Source organism: Talpa occidentalis, unplaced genomic scaffold (genome assembly GCF_014898055.3).
Source record: "Talpa occidentalis isolate TD23 unplaced genomic scaffold, MPIMG_talOcc4v2.1 talOcc4.4, whole genome shotgun sequence".
Taxonomy (NCBI): Eukaryota; Metazoa; Chordata; class Mammalia; order Eulipotyphla; family Talpidae; genus Talpa; species Talpa occidentalis.
Genome location: NW_023604295.1, coordinates 43,459,409 through 43,483,554, shown reverse-complemented (window position 1 = coordinate 43,483,554; position 24,146 = coordinate 43,459,409). Strand labels below are relative to the sequence as shown.

At 44.7% G+C, this 24,146-nt stretch overlaps 1 protein-coding gene across 1 annotated transcript in view; it reads left to right on the top strand.

Moving 5' to 3' along the window:
- The first annotated feature begins 706 nt into the window (after nucleotides 1–706).
- The window catches only part of LOC119257450 (kalirin), a 476,694-nt gene continuing 453,254 nt past the window's right edge, over nucleotides 707–24,146 (top strand). Inside the window, exons 1-2 of the mRNA XM_054701110.1 lie at nucleotides 707–751; nucleotides 800–995. Coding sequence (XP_054557085.1) covers nucleotides 707–751; nucleotides 800–995 — 241 coding nt within the window. The remainder of the gene's footprint in view (nucleotides 752–799; nucleotides 996–24,146) is intronic.

The window sequence follows — 24,146 nt, the reverse complement described above, 5'->3', positions numbered from 1 at the left end:
CGGGCGCCTCACGCACCTGGGAGCAGGGCGGGGTGGAGCGGGCGCCGGCGCGCCGGGAGCCTGGGTGCGGGAGGCCGGGCTCGCGCTGCGGGGCGGCGCAGCCCCCGCGCCCCGAAGGGCGTGCGCCCCGCAGCCCCGGACTCGCCCGGCGGCCCCGCCCCCTCCTCCGCCGGGCTTTTCCTGCGGGGCTCAGGAAGCCGGCCTAGCGCGGCCGCCCACCACAGCCCGCGGCCGCCGTGCGCGCGCGGGGAGGCCGGCGCGGGGCCGTGGCGGCGGGCGGGCGGCGGCCGAGCCCCCGGGAGCCCGCGGCGAGCCCCCGGCGGCCCGGGCGGGAGCGCCGGCCCCGCTCGGCTCTGCCCGGGTCATTGTTGGCCGGGACCGCGGAGCGGGAGCCGGGGGAGGAGCCGGGAGGCGGCGGCGGCTGGAGCCAGAGGGGGAGCCAGAGAGCGCGCGCGGGGGGAGGCAGCGAGCGGGCGAGCGAGAGCGAGGGAGGGAGGAGGTAGAGAGACAGGGAGGGTGGGAGGGAGGAGGAAAAATAAAGAGGAGAGCCGAGCAGGGCTGAACAATAGAGACAGGCAGACGGGCGCGGAGAAGAGCCAGCTGCCGCTGCTGGGGGAGACGGGGCGCCCAGGCAGCCCGGACCCCGGTCCCCGGCCCCGGTCCCGGCCAGACAGCAGGCGGCCAGCGCCCCCCGGGAAGGGGTGCCATGGGGGAGCCGGCGGTGGACGCCCCCAGCCCGCCGCGCGCCTCCGCCTGAGGGAGGCTGGGCGTCCTCTGCTCCAGCCGCCCGCCCTCGAAGCCCGGAGTCCGCCGGGTCTGCGGCCGCCGACGCTGCGCCCCGCGCCCCGCGCCCTCCGCCCACCGGGCGCCAGCAGCCCTCGGCCCCGGGCTTGGCCGGCCCCCGCGCACGCCCTCCCCCAGTCATGAACCCCCGGAGGGGGCAGCGGAGGAAGGAGGAGCTGCCGACTCGGACGTGGACGCCTTTTTCCGGACAGGTAAGCTGGGCAGGGCGCGGGGAGACTCGGCAGGGCCGCTGCCCAGGACGCGGCGATTCGGACAAGTTTGGGGAAGGAGGCTGTTGCTGGGGTGTGCTTGTTGGGGGACAGTCTCCCCGGTCGTCGGGGCTGGAGTTGCCGCGATTCTTGTTGTTATGGCAATGCTGGTTGCGCTTTGGGGAGGGGTGGGGGCTGGGAGCCTGGCGCCCCTCGGTGTTCCCCCGAGTTGCGGGAGTCTGGGCTGGGGAGGCGGGAGGCGGTCCCACCGGGCCGCCTTCTCCGGGAGCGCGGGGATGGGGCGATGTTGGATCACTTTGCAGCGCGCGGCTCTGGCTACCGGCGTCCCCGGCCCCTCCCTCGACTCCCTCCAACCTCCACCCCCCACCCCCAGCGCCTGTCAGCCGGGCTCCGGCCGCCCTAGGCGGGCACCCCCTCTCTAGCCGGGGGCCCCGGGGTGCTAAGAAGGGTAGTGGGGACCGGGAGTCACGCAGGCTGAAGACTGACAGTCGGCAGCGGGGCGGACGGAGGCCGGTCACGCTTAGTGTGTGCAGGGAGCCAGCGAGCGCCGAGACTTAGGGGGCGGACTCGGCTCCGAGGGCGTTGGGTGCCGCGGACCTTCTCCTTGTGCTCCTGTTCTGCAGTTCTGGGAACTGTGAGCTTTCCTTAAGAATCACTCATTCCTGGAAGTGTTAGTTAGCGTCCCCCTCACACACACCCACTGAATCTTTGCTTTTCTATGGTAGTTCGAGCCCTGAGATCGGGTCTTTCCAACTGTTTGCAACCCCTGCTACCTCCCATCGCCAGGTCCCTAGGTCCCCCTGTTCCCTGGCTAGAATGTCTCTTCCCCAGAACAGACGCCCCCCTTCCACCACCTGTGGCCCTGCTTTTCTGATGGCCAAAGATTCTCCATCTCCCCTTTACCTGTGGCTTCCACCAGCTTCATAGGTAGAGCGTTCCATCTCCTGTGTCTGGAACCATTTTGTTTGGAATCTTTGTCCCAAGGAGTCGAGTAAGTTAGGGGAATCCTGCACATGTGCCCTCTCATTTGGTAAGTTGGATTAGAGGACATGAACTGGTGGGGTCAGCTATCAGGTTAACTCTGAAGGCTCTCTGCATCCATCTGTTTCCTAACCTCATTGCCTTGCCCTGGAGGTCATATCTGTGGAAGGGGGTGGGGTGCTTTGTAGGAGAGACTTGTGGCTTCAGAAATCAAGACTTGATTGGCCCATATGTTCATTCTCTTGTTGGTCTGAAGAGGAAAGAACTGGAGGGCAGGAATTGATGCCAGGGCCTGGAGAAAGCAAAGGGAGCCCCTGCTATCCTCTCCTGCTACCCAAGGCTCAGCCTTGCTCCCTCCCTTTCTTTTCCCCAGATGTGAATTCTGTACACACATCCTGTGTCTCTATCTCTTTCTCTTACACACACACACACACCCCCACAGACACACACACAGAGTGTAAGACCCCAAAGCATGGATTCTAAATAGGTGTTGCCTTGAGTTTATAACTTGGCATCTAGGAGAAAGATTCAGGGATCTGATAAAGGAAACACCAGGAGGTCTCCCCTAGCTCTCCTCTGCCCTTTGCCTCCAGTCTGTGGCTAACTTCTGCTGTTTCTTAGTTCTAGGGAAAACTCTTAACTGTGGGAGGCTTCCCACCTTCCCTTTCTGGATGCCACTTTCATCTTTTGGCAAACAGTCCTACTTCCCCTTTCCTACCATTCAAATGCCATGCCTGTCCCAGGCCCTTGGAGCAGAGCTCAGTTTCTGGAGGCTTGCTAATTTCTGACAAATGAATTCACACAGTGTTAATGGTGTTAATGGCCTATAATGGTCCAATGTGTTACATTTCCCAGGGCCTTTCAAAACACAACGTGTGGCTTACATTGTCTAGCCCTGGCTCAAATCACAGAGTAAATAGCAGACTGGAGTCTGTCTCCTGTGGGATTGTAGTTGAGGATATTTTCCTTTCTCTGTGGGCAGTTTTGAGGACTCTTGGGAGCTTAAATCTGATGTGCACATGGTATCAGAAAGGTGAAATCCTTAATGCACAAACTGGAAGTGACTGATGACCTGTAACAAGTTGCAAGAGTGTCCTGCTCCCTACTGCTGGGTCTAGGATTCCCATCCTCCCTGTGCAGTGCTCTGTGCTCTGATTCCTGATATTATCCCTCCCAGTTCTAACCAAGTTCTTACTGAAGATTATCAAGTCTGGAAAAGGCCATATTTCTAAACCTCCTCCCTTCTGACTCCTCATCTCTATGAAACATAGCACTACACCTGGTAGGCTGGATGTCAGTTTGGACTCTTAATCTTGTCCTCTTCTGATTACATTGGCATTTCAGATCTCTTGACCAACTGATTAAGCTACATTCCCTAAATCTCAGTTCCCTGCATGTACATGGACATACACACACATACCAGCCCATTATTATTATTTATATATTGGGGGGTTTCACAGTGTCTTCCTGGGAATTTTCTGTTTTAACTATGTGAAAGTTTATCACAGTAGTTTTATTGATCATGGTGGTGGGGCAGAAGTTTGGCAATATGAGGGCCTCCCCGGTGGCGCAGCGGTTGAGCGCTGGGTTGCGAAGCTGCCCGCGGCCTCTGCGGTGCCGGTTCGATCCCCGGCTGCTCCCCGGCCACCGGCGGAGGATCCCACATGGCGCGCAGACCTCTCCTGCCGCCCGCTGCTCCCCTCAGCAGTGTGCTTCGGTCCTTCTGCCTGCTCTGCTCCCCGCTCTGGCTCTGGTGAATTCTCTCACCTTCCCGCGCTTCTGACTGTACCCAGTGCATGTATAAACAAAACAAGCAAACAAACAAAATAAATAAATAAAAAACATGCCTCTATAAAAAAAAAAAAAAAAAAGAAGTTTGGCAATATGGGAACTCAAAACTGGGAATATAAAGTAATGGAAGTAGAAAACCAACAAGTTCTTTTCAACTCCTGCTAACATCCTTCTGCTGTCCAGGGTGCTGTGGAATACAAAAGAAATATTGAAGTGGTCTCTGCCGGCAAAGAAGTTTTAAAAGGAAATTGACAATTACTGCTAATTACAGATTATTTAATTTGTAAACATTGTGGTGCTAGAAGTTAAGCAGTTGACAGAACCACAGAGGAGGTGCAACTGAGGGTACTCCTTGAAGGGGGGTTGGAAACAGCATGGGCAAAGGCACATGGGAGGTTGGGGTGCTGACATTGAGAATCTGTGGCTGGAAGGAATGCAGTAACAGGTGTGGGTAATTAATGCAGGGCCAGATAGGGGGAGTCTTGTAAGTCCAAGAGAGGGGTTCAGATTTGATTCAGGGTCAGTTGGAAGTCATTTTAGGTACTTGAGTAGGGCACATTCTGAAGAAAATGACACTTAGAAAGGTCAATATGGTTGATGAAGTGAGGAAGAGAGAGAAAGAATCCAAGGAGATGAAAAAGGTGATTCAGAACTGAAGGGTCTTTGTCAGGGTTGGTGTCAAAAAAGGATGGGGAGTCAGGGACAACTCTGAGAGACATTTTCAGATTCAGGAAAGTGGGGATATGTTGAAAAAAAAAAAACTAGCTGTAGGAGGGAAAGAAAATTAAGTCTACAAAGAAAATGAAGTAGTTGGGTTGAAAACCTAGAGGACTGACAGTGTCCAGATTGCCGTGGTCTGGTTGACAGGACTTGGTTTTGCAGATAATGACGTTTAGCTTTGGATGTAGAGAATTGGAGGTGATTGAAGGACATCAGGTGGAGTTGTTTTGTGAGAAATGTGGGACTCAAGGTGTTATGGAGCAGCCCTGATATAAAACAGGTTGCCTAGCTGTGGGTCCTCACCCGCGCGCTTAAAAGGGACTTATTAATACTCCACTACAGGCACACACAAAAGGTTAATAAAAGGTTTATTTACAAGGGAAAAGGAAATAAGGAAAATGTACAACTCAGGGAGAAAATAGGGAAATAAAGTCTTTAATGCGTCTTACCCGATCCGCCGACCTGGAAACCCAAAGGCACTCCGAGAGCTGGCCTAGCGCTGCGAGCTGGCAGAGAGACAAAAAAGGGAATCCCCCAAAGCCCACGTGTCTGGTTTTATACCCAACCTGGCTGCTTAACCCCACTGTCAGGTCCCAGCCACCTTCCCTTTGGTGGTGATGGGATTTGTCTCTCCCAATGTCTTTTGGCTTTGGTCTGGGGTGGGGGTGGAGTCCACAAAGCCTGTATGGAATTAGCTTTGGGACATCCTTTTCCCCCTAACAAAGACAGAAGCATAGGTAGAGGTTAGGCCTGGTGATGTGGACTTAGAGGCTTTCTGTGTCAAGACTAGATGACCTTGTAAATTCATGGGCTTTTAGAGGGAGGAGATGGAAGTAATAGGGGGTTAAAGCTAGAGTTTTGGGGAGAAACCATTCTCTAGGAACGCAAAAGAGACTTGATCCTGGAGACCACAGGGAGTCAGTATGTATTCTGAGGTGACAGCAGGCTTCAGATGGCTGAGCAGGCAGAGTGTTAGTTAAGTGTCACTGGATGTGTTAAAAAGAAGGCCACAGTGAGCCCTGGGAGCACAATAATAGGAAAGGCATTTAGAGTAGGGATTTGGGATGGTGGGTGCAAAGTAGTTACTTGCAAAGTTTATCAGTGAGGGCCTCCCTGGTGGCACAAAGGGTTAAGTCTCAGCACTATGAAGCTGTGGGCAGCCACTGCAGCACAAGTTCAATCCCTGGCCAGGGTGTTAACCCACATGGCATAGCAGACCTCTGCTATCTTGCTTGCTGCTCCCCTCAGCAGTGTATTTCAGTCAATCTGCCTGTTCTGCTTCTCATTCTGTCTCTGGTGAATCCTCTCATGCATGTACCTCTGGCCAGCTCTTGTATGCATAAATAAATAAATCTTAAAAAAAAAAGCTTATCAGTGAAAGGAAAGGGTTGGGTGTTAGTCAGGAAGGATGCTAGTATCAAGAAAAGGAGTTTTGGGGTTTTTTTTTGACAGAGTCAGAACACATTTGGAGATGGAAGGGAGAGATCAGTGCGCAGGAAAAACTGAAAATGCTAGATGGATTGTTGAGTTAGATACCTGGAGAGGTAGACAAGAGTAGGTTCCCTAACAAAAGTAAGAACTTATCTTTAGTGAACAGAGGAGGAACCAGTTTTTTTTTAAGACTCAAAGGGAAAAATAAACTAAGAGAATAAAAGAGATTACTGTGGAAATATCTTCTCCTTCTGTCTTCCTATTGAGCGTTGGTTCTGCAAAGTCCAGACATTTTTAACTGGAGTGTTTGCTGTTACTTGGACTTTGGCCAGCTTTGAACTTAACTTGGTATGTCTTTCCAACTTCCCAAACTACCTCCTCCTCTTGTCTTCCTTAATTCTTTAAGTGGCATCTTCCCTCCCCCAGTCATGATATTTAAAACCTTGGTTGTCTGTGCGGAATCGCTCTGCTCTAATAAGCCCTATTGAATTAGCTTTCACAGTCCCTGTTCTTCTGCAGGGCCTCTGGCATAGGCTAGGACCCATTATGCTGCCCATGGACTCCTCTAGTGCCTTTCCTTCTTGTCCTTTGGAATCTGTTCTCTTATCTCCACTTCAAATTGGCACCTGTGGGCAGAATGTACTTCCTAAAGTAGACTGCACTATGTTCATTACATCACTATCTGGCTTATGAGCTGCAGTGGCTCCCTAGTGCCTTTAGGGTTATGTCCATACTTCACAGCTCAGTTCTGTTGAGTTTGCTCTTCTCACTGTCCAAGGGCATCTTGACTCATGTTCTCTTTGAATCATCCACTCCTGCACCCCCATTCTCCAAAATTTAACTCATTCTGCAGGATTTGAGCCCCATCTTCTTCACAGTTCACAAGACAATCTCCTCTGAATTTCTAACATACTTCTCTAAACTCATTTTTAAAATCTTCACCAGTGCTATTGTATTGTATTTAGCCCTTTCATACATGTAGGTCTTCTTTTCCCTGTTGAGTTGTTTGAGATAAGATAAGGTGCTTGGAGATAAGGAAAAAAGATCTTTTAAAAGGCGTATGATTCATCAAAACCAAAAACAGAAAAATCATGTCCCCCCAGTAGAAATAAAGCAAGCATGGCAAAATAAAGTAGTTGCTGAGTCTAGGTGGTGGTAATTGATACATTGGTTTCTTTTAAACTTTTCCCTCAGGTAATAACCCCTTTCCACCTAGACAAAGGGACTGGACACCATCATGTCCAGATCATTGAGAAGGGAGATTTTTGCAATAATACCCTGTTATTGAATAAATATCACTACCCTATCTGTGCATTGCCAGGTAGCCAGAGGGCAAGAAGTCTCTTACCTCTTGCACTCTCTTTTGCAGCAAAGAAAAATTATTTCCTTTTGATATTGTGTTTGATACTTCAGAAAATAATTTGATGTTCATTGTTCTTCCTTGAATTGGAATTTTGGTCACACCATTTTCCAGAAACTTCTTGGGTGGAGATTGGTATTGAGAAGACTTTGTTGTTCTGGAAAGGCTGTGTGGTTAGTATTTCTAATATTTGTGTAGGGTGTTTCTACATTAATGCACTTCAGACCTTATCAGTGGCATCCAGAAACATGTCTATAAAATTTGAAACGATTTGCTTTATCTTGGTGTGACAAATTGTCAATAACTATTGGTATATAATGTCCCATTATATTTGATAATTTGAGGGATTAAAGAGGTGTTGGAATAAACTGAAACCACAGAAAGAAATTAGGTGAGAAGTAAGAAACCTCTTTCTGACTATAAATATCAGCAAAACACTAAGATAGGTGAATTAGGGATCCTTTGAGAAGTTAAAAAATGAACATTTTTACTTTTCAAAGGTTTTTTTGGGTTCTGGAAATTGGTAGTTTGCTTATGTAGGTAGGCAGTATGATATAGCCCAGTGGTTCTCATCTGAGGTCCTCTAGGGAACTTTTGGCAATGTCTGGAGACAGTTTTATGTTTATGACAACTCAGGGAGGGAGGTTGTTATTTGCATCTAGTAGGTAGAAGCCTAGAATGTATTTTTTTTAAGATTTATTTTTTATTTATGCATACAAGAACTGGGATGCAAGCCAGAGGTGCGGGAGGCAAGAGGACTCACCAGAAACAGAGTGGGGAGCAGAACAGGGAGATCCACTGAAATATACTGGAGCATCAGGCCAGACAGGGGAGGTCTGCTGCATCATGTGGGTCAGCTGCCTTGCTGGGCTATCAAACTCATGCCACAGTGGCTGGCCATAGCTTGATAGCGCTGAGACTTTTACCCCTGCATCACCAGGGAGGCCCCAAAGCCTAGAATGTATTAACAGCTCTTAATACACAAGACAAACAAAGACATATCCAGCCCCAATGTCAATAGTGCTGATGTTGCAAAATCCTAATATAACCAGCGTATCAGGGACTTTGGATCAGGGAAACTCAGTACTGATTATAGGGGTAGAATAATAGGGGTAGAATCTTGGGTAAATTCTTTAATCTCTTTCATCCTCAGTCTTCTGCAAAATGGAACTAATGATGCTTGTTTTACAGGTTGGGAAGATTAAATAGGGAAAAAAAATGTGCAAAAAGTATCCTATAGGTTCTGACACTCAGTAGGAACACAAGAATGCCTAGCTATCCCTATTGTTCCTGCAATTTGAATTAATAAGTGAATACAATGGCAAAGAGATTGAGGAGATCTTTGGAAGGGCTGCTGGACATAAGGTAGGAGAGGGTGCCAGAAAGTTAATATGATGGAGAGTAAGGAACCTGCGTGTGGAATCAGAAGGCTAAGATTTGAACCTCAGCTCTGACAAATATTTATTGAGTGCCTACTGTGCAATAGGAGTGTATAAAATCATTTCAGAAAAGAATACAGAGCAGGGAAATGGATATAAATATACCCCCTCAAGGAACACTCAGATTTAAGGGGTTGGAAGAGGAGGAAAAAACCGGTGAAGAACACTGAGATGGTCAGACAAGAAAACAAGAGGTAAACACTCCTCTTTGCTCTCTATTTGTCTGAATGACTTGGGCAAATGACTTTAAGGTCTGTGTGAGATGAAGATAATAATCTCCCTCTCCCACTCCCCTTAAAGAGCTGTTGAGAGACTCAAATAAGATACTGTGTGTGAAAGATCTTTATAAGTTGTATAATTCCATCCAAATATATGTAGATAGTTTCTTCCTAATCGAACATTCTATTACTCTAAGTGCCTCTTCTGACGAGTATTATCTTATTTAATCTGACCTCTGTGGGACCTTTCTCATCCAGAAGGAGAGTAGTCCTTCTCAATTTGGTTTCCCAAGGGGACTGGATAGGGCATCCTCCTTATAGTAGGTCAGAATATTCCTCTTCTCTCCTCCACAAAAGTATAAAATGCCAAACCCCGGCTCTTCACGCCCTGGCACATGGCCCGACACCATCTGGAGGAGCCTAGTGAGAATGGAGTTCTTGCTTCTGCTGAGCCTCAGGTGGGTGCAGTGAATCAGTCCCTTCCTGCTCTTTCTCTGTCTACATGCAGTTCAGGCTCCTCCTGCCACTCTTTTGTGTGAATGACTGGCAGCAAAAATAACTAGGAAGTGATTGACAGCCATAGAGCTGTTGGATCAATAGAGCTGCTTGAAATTGTGTCTGCTGAGGAGTGAGGGAGCAGAAAGACTCAGAAGGGAGGACAGAGGAATTAATTTAGGGAAGTTAAGAAGAAATTCTTGGAGAATTAGCTGTGTCTCCTCCTCTTCTGTCTCATGGAATTATTAGAAGGGAGCTGGAAATTAACTAGAAAATGTGGACACAAGGAATAAACAAATAGTGAAAAGTGGCAACTGAATTGTGCTCTTAAGGAATTACTTCTCAAACTGAGACTTGAAGGATGGGTGGGATCTGAATGTTGTGTTCCCAGGTCAGAGGGGCATTAGGAAATGTGACATTCCATAGCATATTTGTGGCAGTAAGTGGTCCAGTTTATATGTCTCAGAGGATGCAAATGGAAGATCAATGGAAGAAAAAATTCAGAACAGGGTGGAGTGCAGTTGATTGACTGCTCCACTTATCAAACATTTACTGTGCTCCTACATCATAAAGGCTTTGAGAGAGGCAGGCCAAGCAGTTTTATCTTTCTGCAGTTTGCTATTAGAGGCCACTCAGAGTTTCTGAATGGGGTGGTGACAGGATCAGGAAGATAAATCTGGCAGCTTGTGGAGGGCTGATTAGAATAGGGGAGGGACTACTGGTCAGGACTAAATTAGGAGACCCCTCTGGTATTAGGAGGGTCTGAACTTGAGATGCCACAATGGAAATGGAGAGGAGGGAATGGAAATGAGGTATGTTATGGAGGCCAAGTCTATAAGCCTTGGCAACTTGAATGTAGAGGTGTTGAGCATGAAACGGAAATCAAGGATTACTTCAAAGTTTAGAGCCTCGGTAACTGGGAGGATGGCGCTACCTTAAATGAAAGTCAAAGTCAGGGAGAGAGAGAGCTGCTGTGGGAAGGCAGGAGGAAAGGGAGGATTTAGGAATTTGCTTTGGGACATGTTGCATTTCAGGTGTCAGTGAAATAGCTAAGGGAGGTGTTGATTCTGTAGGCGGACAAGGAAGGAGTCTGGTGCTTTGGAGGGAGGCCAGAGCTGGAAATATAGATTCAGGACATATCTGTAAGAAGTTGTGGCTGGAGCTATCAGAATAGATGAGATAATAAATGAAAAGCATATACAGACTTAAGGGCAGAGGGCCAAGAACAGAGTTGCAGACTCAATTGAAGGGCTGGAGGAGAACCAGGAGAGAGCATTGCTTGGGGGAAAACAGGTCATCCACAGGGTCTGAAACTGCAGAGAGGTAGAGGGGCATGGACTTGAGCAACCCCCTTGTTTCTAGAAATTGGAAATTATTGGTGATCTTTGAAATAATAGTTTCATTTGTGCATGGGAGATGAAATTCATATTGCAATGGGAGTGGGGGGGGGGTGAGTGGATGGGGAGGAAGTGGTGGGAGTGCATATTGATGACTCTTTGGAAAGGTTTGCCTCAGAAGGGAAGGTTAAAAATAGGAAAGTAGTTGGAGATGGGTAGCAGAGTTTAGGGGAGTCTTTTTTTAGGTAGGGAATATATGTAAATACATAGGTTTGGCAACGAGCGAGCGTGCAGACACGAGGAAGTGAATTAATATTTGGGAAAGAGAGGAGCAATTAATAGGAATGTCCTGGACAAACCAAGAGAAGCAGATCTCAGGGCTCATTGAGGAGTGAACCTTGGGCTAAAGGAAGGTGTTTCTTTCTTGGAGACTGAGGAAAGGCAGATGTAATAAAGTCGTGGGCTGGAGAGCACCTTGGCTGAGCTGGGAATGTGCCTGATCAGCAACCCCAAGAAGAGAGAGGTTCAGCTGGCTTGGATACTTAGGGGCTTGTGGTGCCATGCTTGGGAAGGGTAGTGCAAACTGAAGGGAGCAGTGAAATGGTGGGCTGTGTTGATATGGCCCCAGGAGACTCTTGGTCAGAGAAGCTGGAAAGCAAGGTGGATGACCCTCTCCCCCTTTGTTTTTTCCTTTCTTTTGTGACAGTATAGAGATAGGTAGGGATAGGATTTTTAAGCTTGCAGTTATGGGTATTCCAGTACGTGGCAGGCAGGAACTGGAAATGTGACTACGACCCTTACCTTTTATGCTCTTACCCTGCAGCCCAGGGACAATGGGCATCAGTGGTGGTGGGGGTGGGGAAACGCGGTATTGAGTTGGCAGCTGGACGGTGGGCCTAGAAGGAGACCCAGGAGACTAGCAGATGGTTAATTGGATGTGACAAAAGGGGGCTGTGGGGAGGAGTCTGGGGCTCCTGGGGGATTCCTGTTTCTGACTTCTTATGTCCTAGAAAGGATATTGTGAAAGAGGGAGGAGAGACTCCTGGAGTAGTTGGAGAAAAATACTGGCAGAACTCCATGTTGGATGTGTAGCCATGGAGGCCTTTGAGAGTAATATCACAGCTTTAATTTGGAGGGTAGGTGCAAGATATTAAGTCTCTTCTGTGTGCCCCAGTGCACTGGCACGCAACAGGCGCAGACACTTGGATATAAAGAGACTGTTTAACTAAATATTGGAACAGCACAATTTTCTAGTCATTCTTCATGATCCTAGCCATTAAGTTTTGACAACTAAATATCATTATCACATTTGATGAGAACTGGACAAAGACTTATCAGTCTCAGTAGAGTACTAGATTACAGTGAAAGGATCTCTTCATGCATTCTTGTACTCATTCATTCAAATGCAAAATCTCAGTTGTGCATCTATAAGTGCCAGTGACTTGGTGTATACAGACAAATAAGAAATAATCTTTCCCACAGGGAGGGTAACAATTTATTGATAGTTGGGTTGCTGGACACATAAACACACAATTGTAGTGTAATGTAATAAGTGCTTTAAGAGGATTGCATTCGCTGCGTTGAGCATATAGAGGAATGATCCACAACCTCACCTGGATGGATGTGAAGAGGGCTCATTGTAGAAGGCAATTATTAGCCTGAAATAGATAAGGAGATGGAGAAAATGAAGACAGACCACTGGTCAAGCAGTTGGTAATAAATGTAAGGAGAAACATTGTATAGTAATTGATAGAACATTTTGGGAGTATCAGTAGTGCTCTGCTTCTTGATCATAGGTCTGAATTGTTTGTGAAATTTCAGTGAGTTGTAGACTTGTAGGTGCAATTTTATGCATGCAAATTATACCTCTATAAAATTTTCAAAAAGATTGCTAGGTCCAGTGAAATTTGTTTCTTTTTTATCATGTTTTCAGGTAGAAAAATCTCTGAATGTTTGAAAATGTCATGGGAGGAGACAGTGGTAGAGATTGAAAGTTTTAGTAAGTGATGCGTGTGTGTGGAAAGTTGGGGGAGGTGAGCAGGGGAAGGTACCAGAATAGACACCAGTTTCTTAAAAGTCAGAAAAGGATGAAATTCTGAAATGGAGGGACACTTCTTCCTTGGTGGTAATGGAAAAAAACCAGGCGGTATTCATATCAGATTCTAGAGCTCAGTCTTTGCCATGAATGGGAACCAAGTTGTCTGAAGAACTGAGGGGTGCCATGAGTCTGAGAAGAGAGGTGACAGACTAAAACTATTCTCTGGAGAATGATGAGTAAGAATCGCATGAAAGAATGGGTTGTCCAATTGAGTTCCAAATAGGTCATTGCACAGACTTGCATCTTGCTCATCCCTGGAGGTCTTGGAGGGGACTCGAGTTCTTGGGCCATGACTGAAACATCAGTGTGGGGATGGGGTGTGAACCAGCTCATCTGGACACGAGCCTCTTACCAAAACCTTACTGAACATTGAAGACTCTAAGGCCTTTTGGAGGTCCTCTCTTGGAAAATGGCCATGTGTAGTCTCCCCAATTAAGCTGCACACACATTTTGTTTTGGACTTGGATGTATTCCTCTCAACACCCACTTCTGTGCCTTGCAGACAATATTTGATTAGTACTTGTTGATTTGATTTTTTTAAAAATCTATTTATTGGTGTATGGGCTATTTGGTAGTTTTATAGTGAAACACTGTTAAGGAAAATAATTGGGTTTTGTATACAAGAATTTCTACCTTAAACACAAAGACCTATGAAATCAGTATTGACTGAAATATAACTGTTTCATTGGTCCTGGATTAATTAGAGGACATCCTTATTATCACTTGCTTGTAAATATTCATATATTCATACGTACTGAAACTGGAAAAGGAAAGATGTACTCTTTCAGGAAAAATCAAACATACAGATGGATCAGCTAATCAGTATTCCATGAGTATCCGCCACGTGCCAGTATTATGGCAGATACTAAGGGCAAATGCTGAAGAATTTATGGTCATGTTGGGTTGGGGGTATTGATATAGAAAAAGATGGATAATTGAAGATCAGGCAGAAAGTGAGTTTTCCTCATTCATTAATTCATTAAATATGAACTTATTGTCTACAAACTAAACGATAATCTAATTTAAATACGTGGTAAACAAGGCTTTGTTTTTAAATGCAATTTTTAGTATACTCGTTTAGAATGTTATTTTTCACCCTGTGGGGTGTTTTTTTTTGTTGTTGTTATAAAAGTAATGCTGCCTTATTATTGAGCATTTGGAGACTATGATAAAGTGTGAAGGTTAGAAAAGCCACTACAGTCTCATTAATCAGAAAGAACACCTGTTTGTTGATTGGAGTGATTTCCTCCTGGTCTTGTTTCCTAAGTGTACTCTCTCTCTTGATCACAGAATGAGGGGAGGTAGACTTTTTCCTAAGTGAATTCATTCTCTCCAATTCATTTAAATATATGATACACCAGTATGTGTATATCTGTTGAGCAAAGTAAGGCATAGCCTTTTTATGGGAGTAACGTGGGAACACAGATTTGTTGGTTGTTTAGAAGGGGCAAAGGCATTGACCCTGTTGTAAAAAAGTTACATTAAAAAAAAAAAAAACAGTTACATGAAGGTGCAGGATTTATGGTTGAAAGTGAATGCTCTTTCTCCCCTTTCTTTCCTGAGGTTAGGATAAATTCAACAGATAAATACCTGGTGCATATATAAGTACAGATCCAAATAGCAAGAAAGCTCACTCATTATTTGATTATTTTTGAAAGTGATGGGAGGACAGCTGTAAGTTTCCTTCACTTTTATTCTCAGAAGGGAAGGAGAACAGCCAGCCCCTATTCTATGAGGTATAACTTGCTGTGGAGTGTCTAATTTTTAATAGTGGCACTTAAATAAATGATAAAGGCCATTCTAGGTCTCTTCTGCTGCGTGCCTTTCAATGACTTAGGAGACAGATTTGCAGTCACAGCACCCCAAAAAGTTGCATGAGTTCTGTGGCCTTCAGTGAAAGTTTATTCCTACACCGCAGGTATGGAAGTGCTTTAGGTTGTGTGTACAAGGCTACAGTCTGTGTTTAGCTAGAAGAATCCAAAGATGTGATTCAGGCGACCTGGGTTTCCAATTCTACCCACCACTAATTAGCTCTGTAACTCAGCCAAGCTAGTTACAGATGGGACCTCTCTTTTCTCATTTGAAGAAAGAGGTAAACATACTTGCCCTGCCATATCTCATAGGAATAGAATGAGATAAAGTGAGATAATAGAAGGAAAATGCTTTGAAAAAACAAAATTGCTGACTAAATGAAAAGAGTTTTTGTCAGCTGCCTTTCTCTGGGGTCTCTCTTGGTTTTGAGTGTGGTTGAAAGCTGAGCTCAGGGACTCGAATGGGAATGACAGCCCATGCAGCATTTGAGGATTGTACATTTTTTTTCTTGTCTGGTAGGAAACTGGCAGCACTAGAGATGGAGTGAAATGTTTCGTGATATATTCCATTTGCTTTTGGAAGAGACAGATGTATGAGAGTGGAAGAGCAGTTCTTCTAACTGCCCTGAATGACTGAGGTTTTCTTTCTGATGGGCAACAGGGTAGCTCAGATATATGCTTACTTCTTTTTACCCAGATGTACAAAGAAGATGTAACTTTTAAAATATTCTAATGTGGAGTTCATCTTTCTCATGGACCCTCACCCCAAGCTGGCAATAGTTCATAATATGTCAGTCTTTCTTAGATAAGTATTTCTTTCAGGTAAATTGCTCACTTAGATTTTCTCCTGTTCTTCCATTTCACTTCAGAACGGGATGTTTAAAACTGCTCACATGAATTTGTGGCGGTAGTGGTGAGGGAGGGGCAAGGATGTCCAACATGGTGGCTGGACTCCCTAGTCTTTGTTTCATGGGGGCTGGTCTGGTCTGATCCCTGTAATGGGTGTCTCCAAGTGTGTGTCTAGATCTGTTTTGCTTTTTGAGATGTTGTACTGATACACAGCACTAAAATTCAAGTCCCAGCTGTTAGCCTATGGGGTCAGAGACCCTGCACACAGATGCCTCTTAGGCTTGGGTACATGCCTTTGATTAGGGCAGCTCTGAGTAGCACCATTAGGGAATAAAGAAGTATGTGGATTCTTAGCACACCCAGTGTCAACTGTGAGATGACAGGACCTCTGCACCTGGTTCTCTAACTAGATCCCTGCATCAGCTAGTGCTGTTTTCATCCCCTTACCTCTATACCACGTGGATCTTGGTATGTGACTTATAGTAGTGTCCAAGTCCTCTTCAGGAGTGGACTTAGCATTCTCAGCGCCTTCACCCTGTTGAGATATATTCTAAAGCTGCACCCCTCCTCCAAACCTTGCTTGGGCTTTGAGGTAAGTATATACTAGGAGGTTGACCCTGGTATCTGCTCTCCTCGACTGAATTTTCCCCACCTTCCTCTCATGATTGAAAACAACCTTGTCTTGTGGCAAGGGTCTACCTCATATTGTGTCCTGAGTACTCTCTGCCGCTGGTTTAAAGTGTCCTCAGTGGTCAAGTGGGACCAGTCTGGATCTTAATATATTAATGGAAGCTTGAGAATTCAAACTGCGTACAGAAAAAATCTGTCCCAGATGTTAACAGCTGAACTCTGCTTGCTAATATAAGTATCCTAAACTTCCCTGAGGCAAATAGATGCTTCTGGCAGAGCAAGGCAGAGGTTAAATATGTGTAAGGCAAAGGGAAAAGTATATTATATTTAAAAAAATGATCACTCCAGTTAAAACAAAAAAATTGGGGGAGAAAGGTTTAGAAATGGAACTTCTAAGACTGTTTTCATCGGGATTCTGTCTAGAAACATAGATGTCTGTGCATGTAAACATGCAGGGACGTGACACACATGCTGCCAGCATGCATTAGTGAGCACTTCTTACATCCCATGTGCTGTCCACAGAGGGAACGGTGGCACAGTCTGTCTTCAGGAAGCTCGCAGTGCAAGAGGGCGATGGGATGGACATGCAGCACATACATGGCTACCCTGTGGACTCCTGCTTTCTGAGAGGTTAGCATTTTGATCTGGTAGATATGACTAACGTTTGAGTTGGGGGCTTTTAATCTGTCTGGTTCCTCCCTTACCTTGGTAGGATTTGCTTTCTGAGTCTCTTCAGTCTCCTGAAATGACCAGTTCTAGTTACTTTTTAGTAATTTTAACATCAATCTAAGGTTTTTTTTATTTTTTAAAGATTTTATTTATTTATACAAGAACCGGGGTACAGGGCAGATGTGCAGGAGGGTGAGAGGATTCACCAGAGACAGAGAGGGGAACAGAACAGGCAGACAGTCGAAATACACTGCTGAGGGGAGCAGCGGGTGCAGCAGGAGAGGTCTGCGTGCCATGTGGGACCCTTGCCGGCTGGCCAGGATCAAACCGGCACTGCAGAGACTGTGGACAGCTTCACAGTGTGGCGCTCAAACAGCCTGTGCCACTAGGGAGGCCCCAATCTAAGTTTTTATGAACATATATTCTATAGAAAGGACATGGAAACTGGCTCTATTTAAATTGACAATAAATAAATAGAAAAAGAAATCTAAGTTAGAGATACTGCTCTGCTTCTTTCTGTGGTGGAGCTGTTTGTTTGCTGTTGTTTGTAACTAGAATTCTGTCACTTTTGTTGACACAGGAAAGCTTTTGTGCCTTATATGTTGTTGTCACTCCAGGGTTCCTGGGCTCATGTAACCCTAGTAGCTATGAGCAGTGTTCCTAGCTTGACTAGGAAAAACAGGAACTCTTTCCCTGTGAAGATTGTAGAAACAATGAGATGGGTAAATCAGACAGGCAAGGAAAGTATAGAAGGAAAGCTAAATCATTGGTAAATGATGGCGTCAGATGGGGGATTCAAATGGAAAGAACTAGGCGTCTGGAGAACAGGGTTGTTACTGGTAGACTTGGTCAAATCCCTTTTCCTCTCTGACACCTGTGAGAGAGCTGAGCCTCAGGTATAGTGGTCTCGAGTGTGACTTCCATCTACAACATGCTGAGTCAAATAGACATCATGAAAACCGGTGAGGAGAGAAACCAGATGGTTACTGGTCTCAAGATCTTTATAGCCTGGTTCTCTAAAGATTGTCCATTCTGAGAATTTTTGTCTCTGCAGCTCAAGACTGCTTGGTAAGTCCCTGGTCCCAGAGCTCATAGGTGACCCAGCATCCTTGCTTTGTGAAAAGGACCTCTAATTCCTGTAGGGGAACCATCCTGATGGTCAGCAAGGATCCTAAAATTATTTTGGTCCTTAGAATATTTTGAAAGAAGATTCAAGTTTCTGGGATTTCTGGACCTTTGTTGAAAAGTTTACACTCCCTCAGCCTATTCCTTTGGATTCCAAATCTGTAATTAGGGATGTGCCCAAACACTCTAAATAATGCCTTCACCAGGGCTCTATCAGATGTTCTGTGCCAGTTCTCCCAAGGCACAGGATGACCAACTTATTGATATTCCTGCCAGCTCAGTTCCTTGAACTTTTCTTCTTTTGAGAAAATGGAGAAGGCAGCCTAACGTCTTCCTTTCGGCAAATCCATTCCAACCACATCATCTCTAAGGGAGACACTGGGTAATTAAATTGTTATCTTGTCTTTAGTCTTTATCCTTCTATCCAGAATACCATATATTCTCCACCCTCCTCCTTTCTCCAGACCTTTAAGTAATTCATGTTTTGTAGCGGGAAGCATTAGAATTTTACTAAGTACATTAAGGCACTCCAGGTATGTGATATGACTGTACTCGTGCAATGAGGGACATAAATAGGAGAGTGGTGAAGCCTATTCTGGCACATGTGGGCATGGTCCTAGAGTAGGGATGCTTGATGCCATGGAAATGAGCTCCTTGTCCAGAGTGACAGAATGGAGAAGGGCATTCCTGGGAGAGGGAGAAGGGTGGGCCAAAGTGGAGCATTGTGGGAGATCATGGCAAATTAGAATTTTTTGTTTGAGAGAAACTGGAGATGCATGTGAGATGTAGATTTTCCATGATCTCCAGAATTTTATTCTATAAAGGAATCATAAAAAAACTTAGAGTATTGAAGTGATGGAATGAAAACGATAACTTAGAAGGGTCAGGATAGTGTTAGATGGGCAAAATTGGAGATAAGAATTATAGTCAGGCAGTTACTGAAATATAATTGATGATACAAGAATTGTAATGGCAGTGGACTCTACAGGATTTCATGCCTTGTTGAGGTAGGGGTTGAAGGAGAGGTGATTTCTCAGATAATCTAGCTTTGGTTTGGGTTGTGGGGAGAAGGTAACATTACTTTCACAAAAGCTGACATCACAGGAATCACATTGGAACTATGGGAACTTTTTACAAGCTGTTATAGTTGTCTACTCTAAAGGAAATTTAGCCCTGCTATATTCTTCAAACTGTAAACATTTTGAATACAAGCCACGGACAGAAGGAAGGAAGGAAGGAAGGAAGGAAGGCAGGCAGGAAGGAAGGAAGGAAGGAAGGGAAAAAGGGAAGGAGGGAAGCGAGAGAGAGAGAGAGAGAGAGAGAGAGAGAGAGAGAGAGAGAGAGAGAGAGAACAGTACTGCTGGCTGGACAACGATGATACATCTGAACACTTTTCCCATGAGGATTGCAAGCCATCATGTCTGTATGTGCATATAATATACTTGTGTGCATGTGTGTGATGTTGCTCCATTCAACGCAAATGTGTGCACTGCTACCATCTTACTGGGTACTTGATACGCAATGATTTTCAGCATTAAAATTCCTGTCACCTCCAAGAAGTGCTTCCTTTTAGATCCATTTCTTCTTGGCTCTGTGTGCACAAACATTCCAGTGGGATTGAATGCTTAATGTCAAATTAATTTTTTCCTATCCTAGGGATAGTGTCTGCCATGTGCAAAATGGGGAAATCCCCAGGCTTCTTGCCAAATACAAGCACAGATAAGGGAGTGAAATTGGACTTGGGTAAAGAATTGACATAGATAACTTATAAAACTTGCATATGGATACATATGCCTCCCTTCCCAGCCTCCTTTGTGACTATTCAAAGGCAAAAGGAAAACTTGGGGCTTGCTAGAGATGACTGCCTATGAAAGGCTTGGGTCTTTTCAGTATTAGCTGTGACACCACTTCCTTCTCTATGCCCTATTTTCCTGTTACTGCTTTATTTAAAAGGTTGCAGAAGCCTCTGGAAGCAAATGGAGAAAATATTGAATATCCTTATGTATCTGACTGCTGGACAAGCTTTAGAGAGCTCTGGCATAGCTTTTCTTTCACCCCCAGTCCTGTTACTTCCGTGCAGGTTGGTGGAGCCTCAGAATGTACTGCTTAGTGCTTTTCCTAGCAGGTAGTCTGTATGTGGTTTCATGATTCCCATTCAGACAGCCTTACATACTATATCTATTATACTTTCCTTTTATAACTGGCAGAGGCCTTCAGACTGTTTTTCACATGGTTGAAACTATTGTCATCTGACCTGTGTATAGCAGGGTGGTCTAGACTAGTCTGTCCACCAATTAATTAAATTCTATCTTGGCAGTAGGAACTTTGTGAGATATATGAAAAAAATTTCCCTGATAATAATTATAACATGTATTTTTCCCCAATCATCTGGATTTCTGGGTGTCCTGATTAGGGTTTAACTTTAAGTTCAACTTTGTGGGTTATTATCAGTCATTCCAAAGTTTCTCTAGAAGTTTATTGTTCATAGTCTACTTAAATAACTCTTTAGTTTGTGGGATTATGGCAAATATCCTGGCTCATTCACTTAACCATTAATATTTAGTACCTTTGGAACTTTAGGAAGGCTGGTGAATTCTTCATCCTAAAGGGTAAATGCTAAATTTCCACATTACCTGGTGTAACAGTTACTTTTTTGGGGGGTGGGGTGGGAGGAGAAGGGTAAGGATTTGGATTCCATTTTACATAAATTGATAACAAATTATTTTCAGCATTTCCTGGCAGATTCTGTAATGCATCACTTTCTAGCAGAGGACACACATGAGACTTGGTTGTACACTTAATATTCTGTAATTCTCCTAGAATCTAATTGTAATGTCTGGTTTTTGAGCCAGGACAACTGGACTGCTGGAGGGGTGTAGGGTTCACAGAAGTCTGAAAACTGTTAGCCAGAATGTTTCTTCTAGCCTGCTCCTGTTGTCACTCACCATGTCTCTTGAATCAAAAGGAGGTCATCTAATTTCTTCTGTATCCTGACCCAGTTTCTAAACTCTTATAGCCAGTCAATCTGTTTTACCTAGTTTGTTTTGAAGTATTTGATTTCTTATGTAGAGAGGTAATTCTCTCAGACTTTTTTTCAGATCATTCCAATTACTCCATCTAGCATTATGCTAGGCAATGAATAAGCATGTTTGTGATTTTTCACTTAGGTTTTTATTTTTCCTTTGAGAAAGATGAAGGCAGCTCCCCAGTTGAGGTCTTTTTGAGGAACCCAGGACCAAGTGTGTAATCATATGCTTAGCTATCCCAGAACCCTAAAACCATAGAACTCTAGATTTGTCTGGACCTGATGCAGAGGTGGCATCACGTAATCCAACCCCAAATCTCTATGAAGTAGAGCAGGACTCTGTCAGGCACTCTGGTGGGTGCCTTCCCCACACCCCATGCCAAGATTATTCAATTTTTACACATTTACATAGTTCTGAATATGGGTACACACTTTATTCATACCTTCCAGAAAATTCAAGATGTACATTATTGAGGTTTCTTCTCTGGAACTTTTCCATGTCTGGGCAGTTGGATTCAATTTGATCTCTCCATATATCAGCTTAAATGGTGAGAGCCTTTTGAATTCCTGGAGAACCTTTGTGAAGGTTAAGAACAAAGGAGGCAATTTCTCTCTACAAGTGTCAGGACTCTTAACCCCATGTTTTTCATCTTCTTGGGGTGCTTTAACTTTTTGCTGCTTCTTACCCTGCATATCATGTGTATGATAGAGTTCAGGTTGTACTTTCCAGATACTGCTCAGCCCTTGAAAAAAAAATTGGGCATTATTGTCTTTTTTTTTGGGGGGGGGATATAAAAAATATGATCAGTGGAAGTTTGCCCTGCTTTGGGTGTCAGTAGAGACCTCAAGTCTTCTGACTGGTTTGTGACACACACTATTCCTGCAGTGTGGTGCAATGGGGCTTGTCCCTGTTCTGGAGCTGCAAGCTCTGTGTGCTGCTTTCAGGTCTGTTATCACCACCTCTGCTCTTGGGCAGGCCACTGCACCAGTCTGGGCCTGAGTTTCTTCACTGTAAAATGAAGGTACTGAAATGAATGATTGCTGAGATTCCTTCCATCTCTAAATCATTTTGAAAGTGTATAGGGTCTCTTTGTGGCTGCATTTAGGAGAAGGGTTTCTTTTGATTATCTGACTCTGTCCTATAAAGATTGGGGGAGGGGGATGGTCCCTGTTTTCACACATGACTCACAAAATTCAGAATAAATTAAAAATGAACAACTATGTAAGAAAATAAAAAATAAACTTATTAAATTAAAAAAAAAATCAGAATAGGGCCTTCCCGGTGGCGCAGCAGTTGAGCACTGGGTTGCGAAGCTGCCCGTGGCCTCTGCAGCGCCAGTTCCATCCCCCGCTGCTCCCCGGCCACCGGAGGAGGGTCCTGCATGGCGCACAGACCTCTCCTGCCGCCCCCAGCTCCCCTCAGCAGTGCACTTCGGTCCTTCTGCCTGCTCTGCTCCCCGCTCTGGCTCTGGTGAATTCTCTCACCCTCCCGCTCTTCTGACTGTACCCAGTGCTTGTATAAATAAATAAATAATAAATAAATAAATCTAAAAAAAAAAAATCAGAATAAATTGCCACCTGCAACTGTCTGTCCTTAGCCATTAGCAATCTGTCAGAAATCTGGTAATTACAAGCTCCCAGTCTTGCTAATCTCTGGTGAACTGTAGAGAATAAAGTCTGAGCCATTTATAGTGATATAGTATCCTTAGTTCATACTTTCATAGGACCCACCAAGTATTTAAAGGCTTCCCAAGAAAGTACAGTCAACAATTTTGGAGTAACCATAATCTACATATAACAACTACTCTTAAACATGATTTGTTTCCTCTCCTGGTCTGAAAGGAGAATTTTTGAAAGGAGAAAAGTTTTGTTTGAATTTTCTCAGAGACTCTAACTTCTTTAAATTGGAGTTTGGCAAATCCTTTTCCCCAGGGGTATCTGTCTCCAACTGGCCTTGCCAGATCTTCCTCCTCCCTATTAGAGGGAGTTTTAACTTCTATTGATTTATTCTTTATCACATTTGGCTTGGTGAAGAGCTGTTGGGGAGGGTGATCCTCAAAGTGCTTAAACCTTCAGGACCATATCTTGTTCTTTTCCTTAGAGTTTCCCCCACTCTACTCCTGCTCCCCATCTCCTACTGCTTTGCCTTTACATGGGAGCATTATTTTGGAAGCTGGGCAGAGGATGAGAAACTAGAATTGAAGAAACACAAGCAAGATTTAAAGGTCAAGAAGTTCTCAAAGTTTATAGAGCAACCTAGAGTTAGAACCAGAGGGCCAAGTTGCCAAGTTGGGCCAGAATGAATGCCAAAGCTAGATTTAGGACAACAAGGGGCCAGGAAGGAGGAAGATAAATACAGGCTAAGAAGGTGAGATGGTAGAAGGTCAGTCAAGGAAGGTGGTAAAAATATGCTGGTTAAGTTGTTAGATCCAAACAACTTAATAAATGCTTATGTCCTAACAATGTGAAAAAGTAATATAAATACATCGATAGAAAAATATGTTTCATTCTTAAATAACCGATTACTTACTACTTAGCTGGATGTGCAATATATATTGGTCACTGCACAACTCTTCAGACCTTTGAATCAGATTGAGTAATGCTCCCTTCATTTCCTGTACGATTTTGACTTTTGTGCTGTGCTTGCTTTTTATCATAGCAACTATACTAAATCCTTGTACAAAGATATGATGTCATAGAAAGGAGTGAAGTGCAATTTAATGTTGAAACAGAGAACTCTCTTGTGCTAGTCGCTCATATGGTATCTGACAGATGTTAAGTATTGTTATATTTTCCACAAAAATTTAAACATCCTGTGGAATCTTGTTGAATTTACTGTTGTGCCCTGGGATATCTTGATATATAATTTGGGGACCATACTGGCATACATGTTGGGAAACATTTTCTGGCAGTGATTTTAATAGTTTTATCTCCTCAACCTAGTCACCATTCTCCAGATTGGCAGACTTCTTCTCTTGAGAAGTTTTTAGCTTCCAAGTCAGCTTGATTCGCTTCCTTTCCACTTTCCACTGGCTTCCTTTACCATTGTTGAGGCCAGTTACTGTCCAGGGCTCTGGTAGAGGTCAGGAATGGAGAACCTGAACAAGGCCTGGGGTCCCAATGGCTGTGGGGATGGAGGGTTGAGAAATAGTTT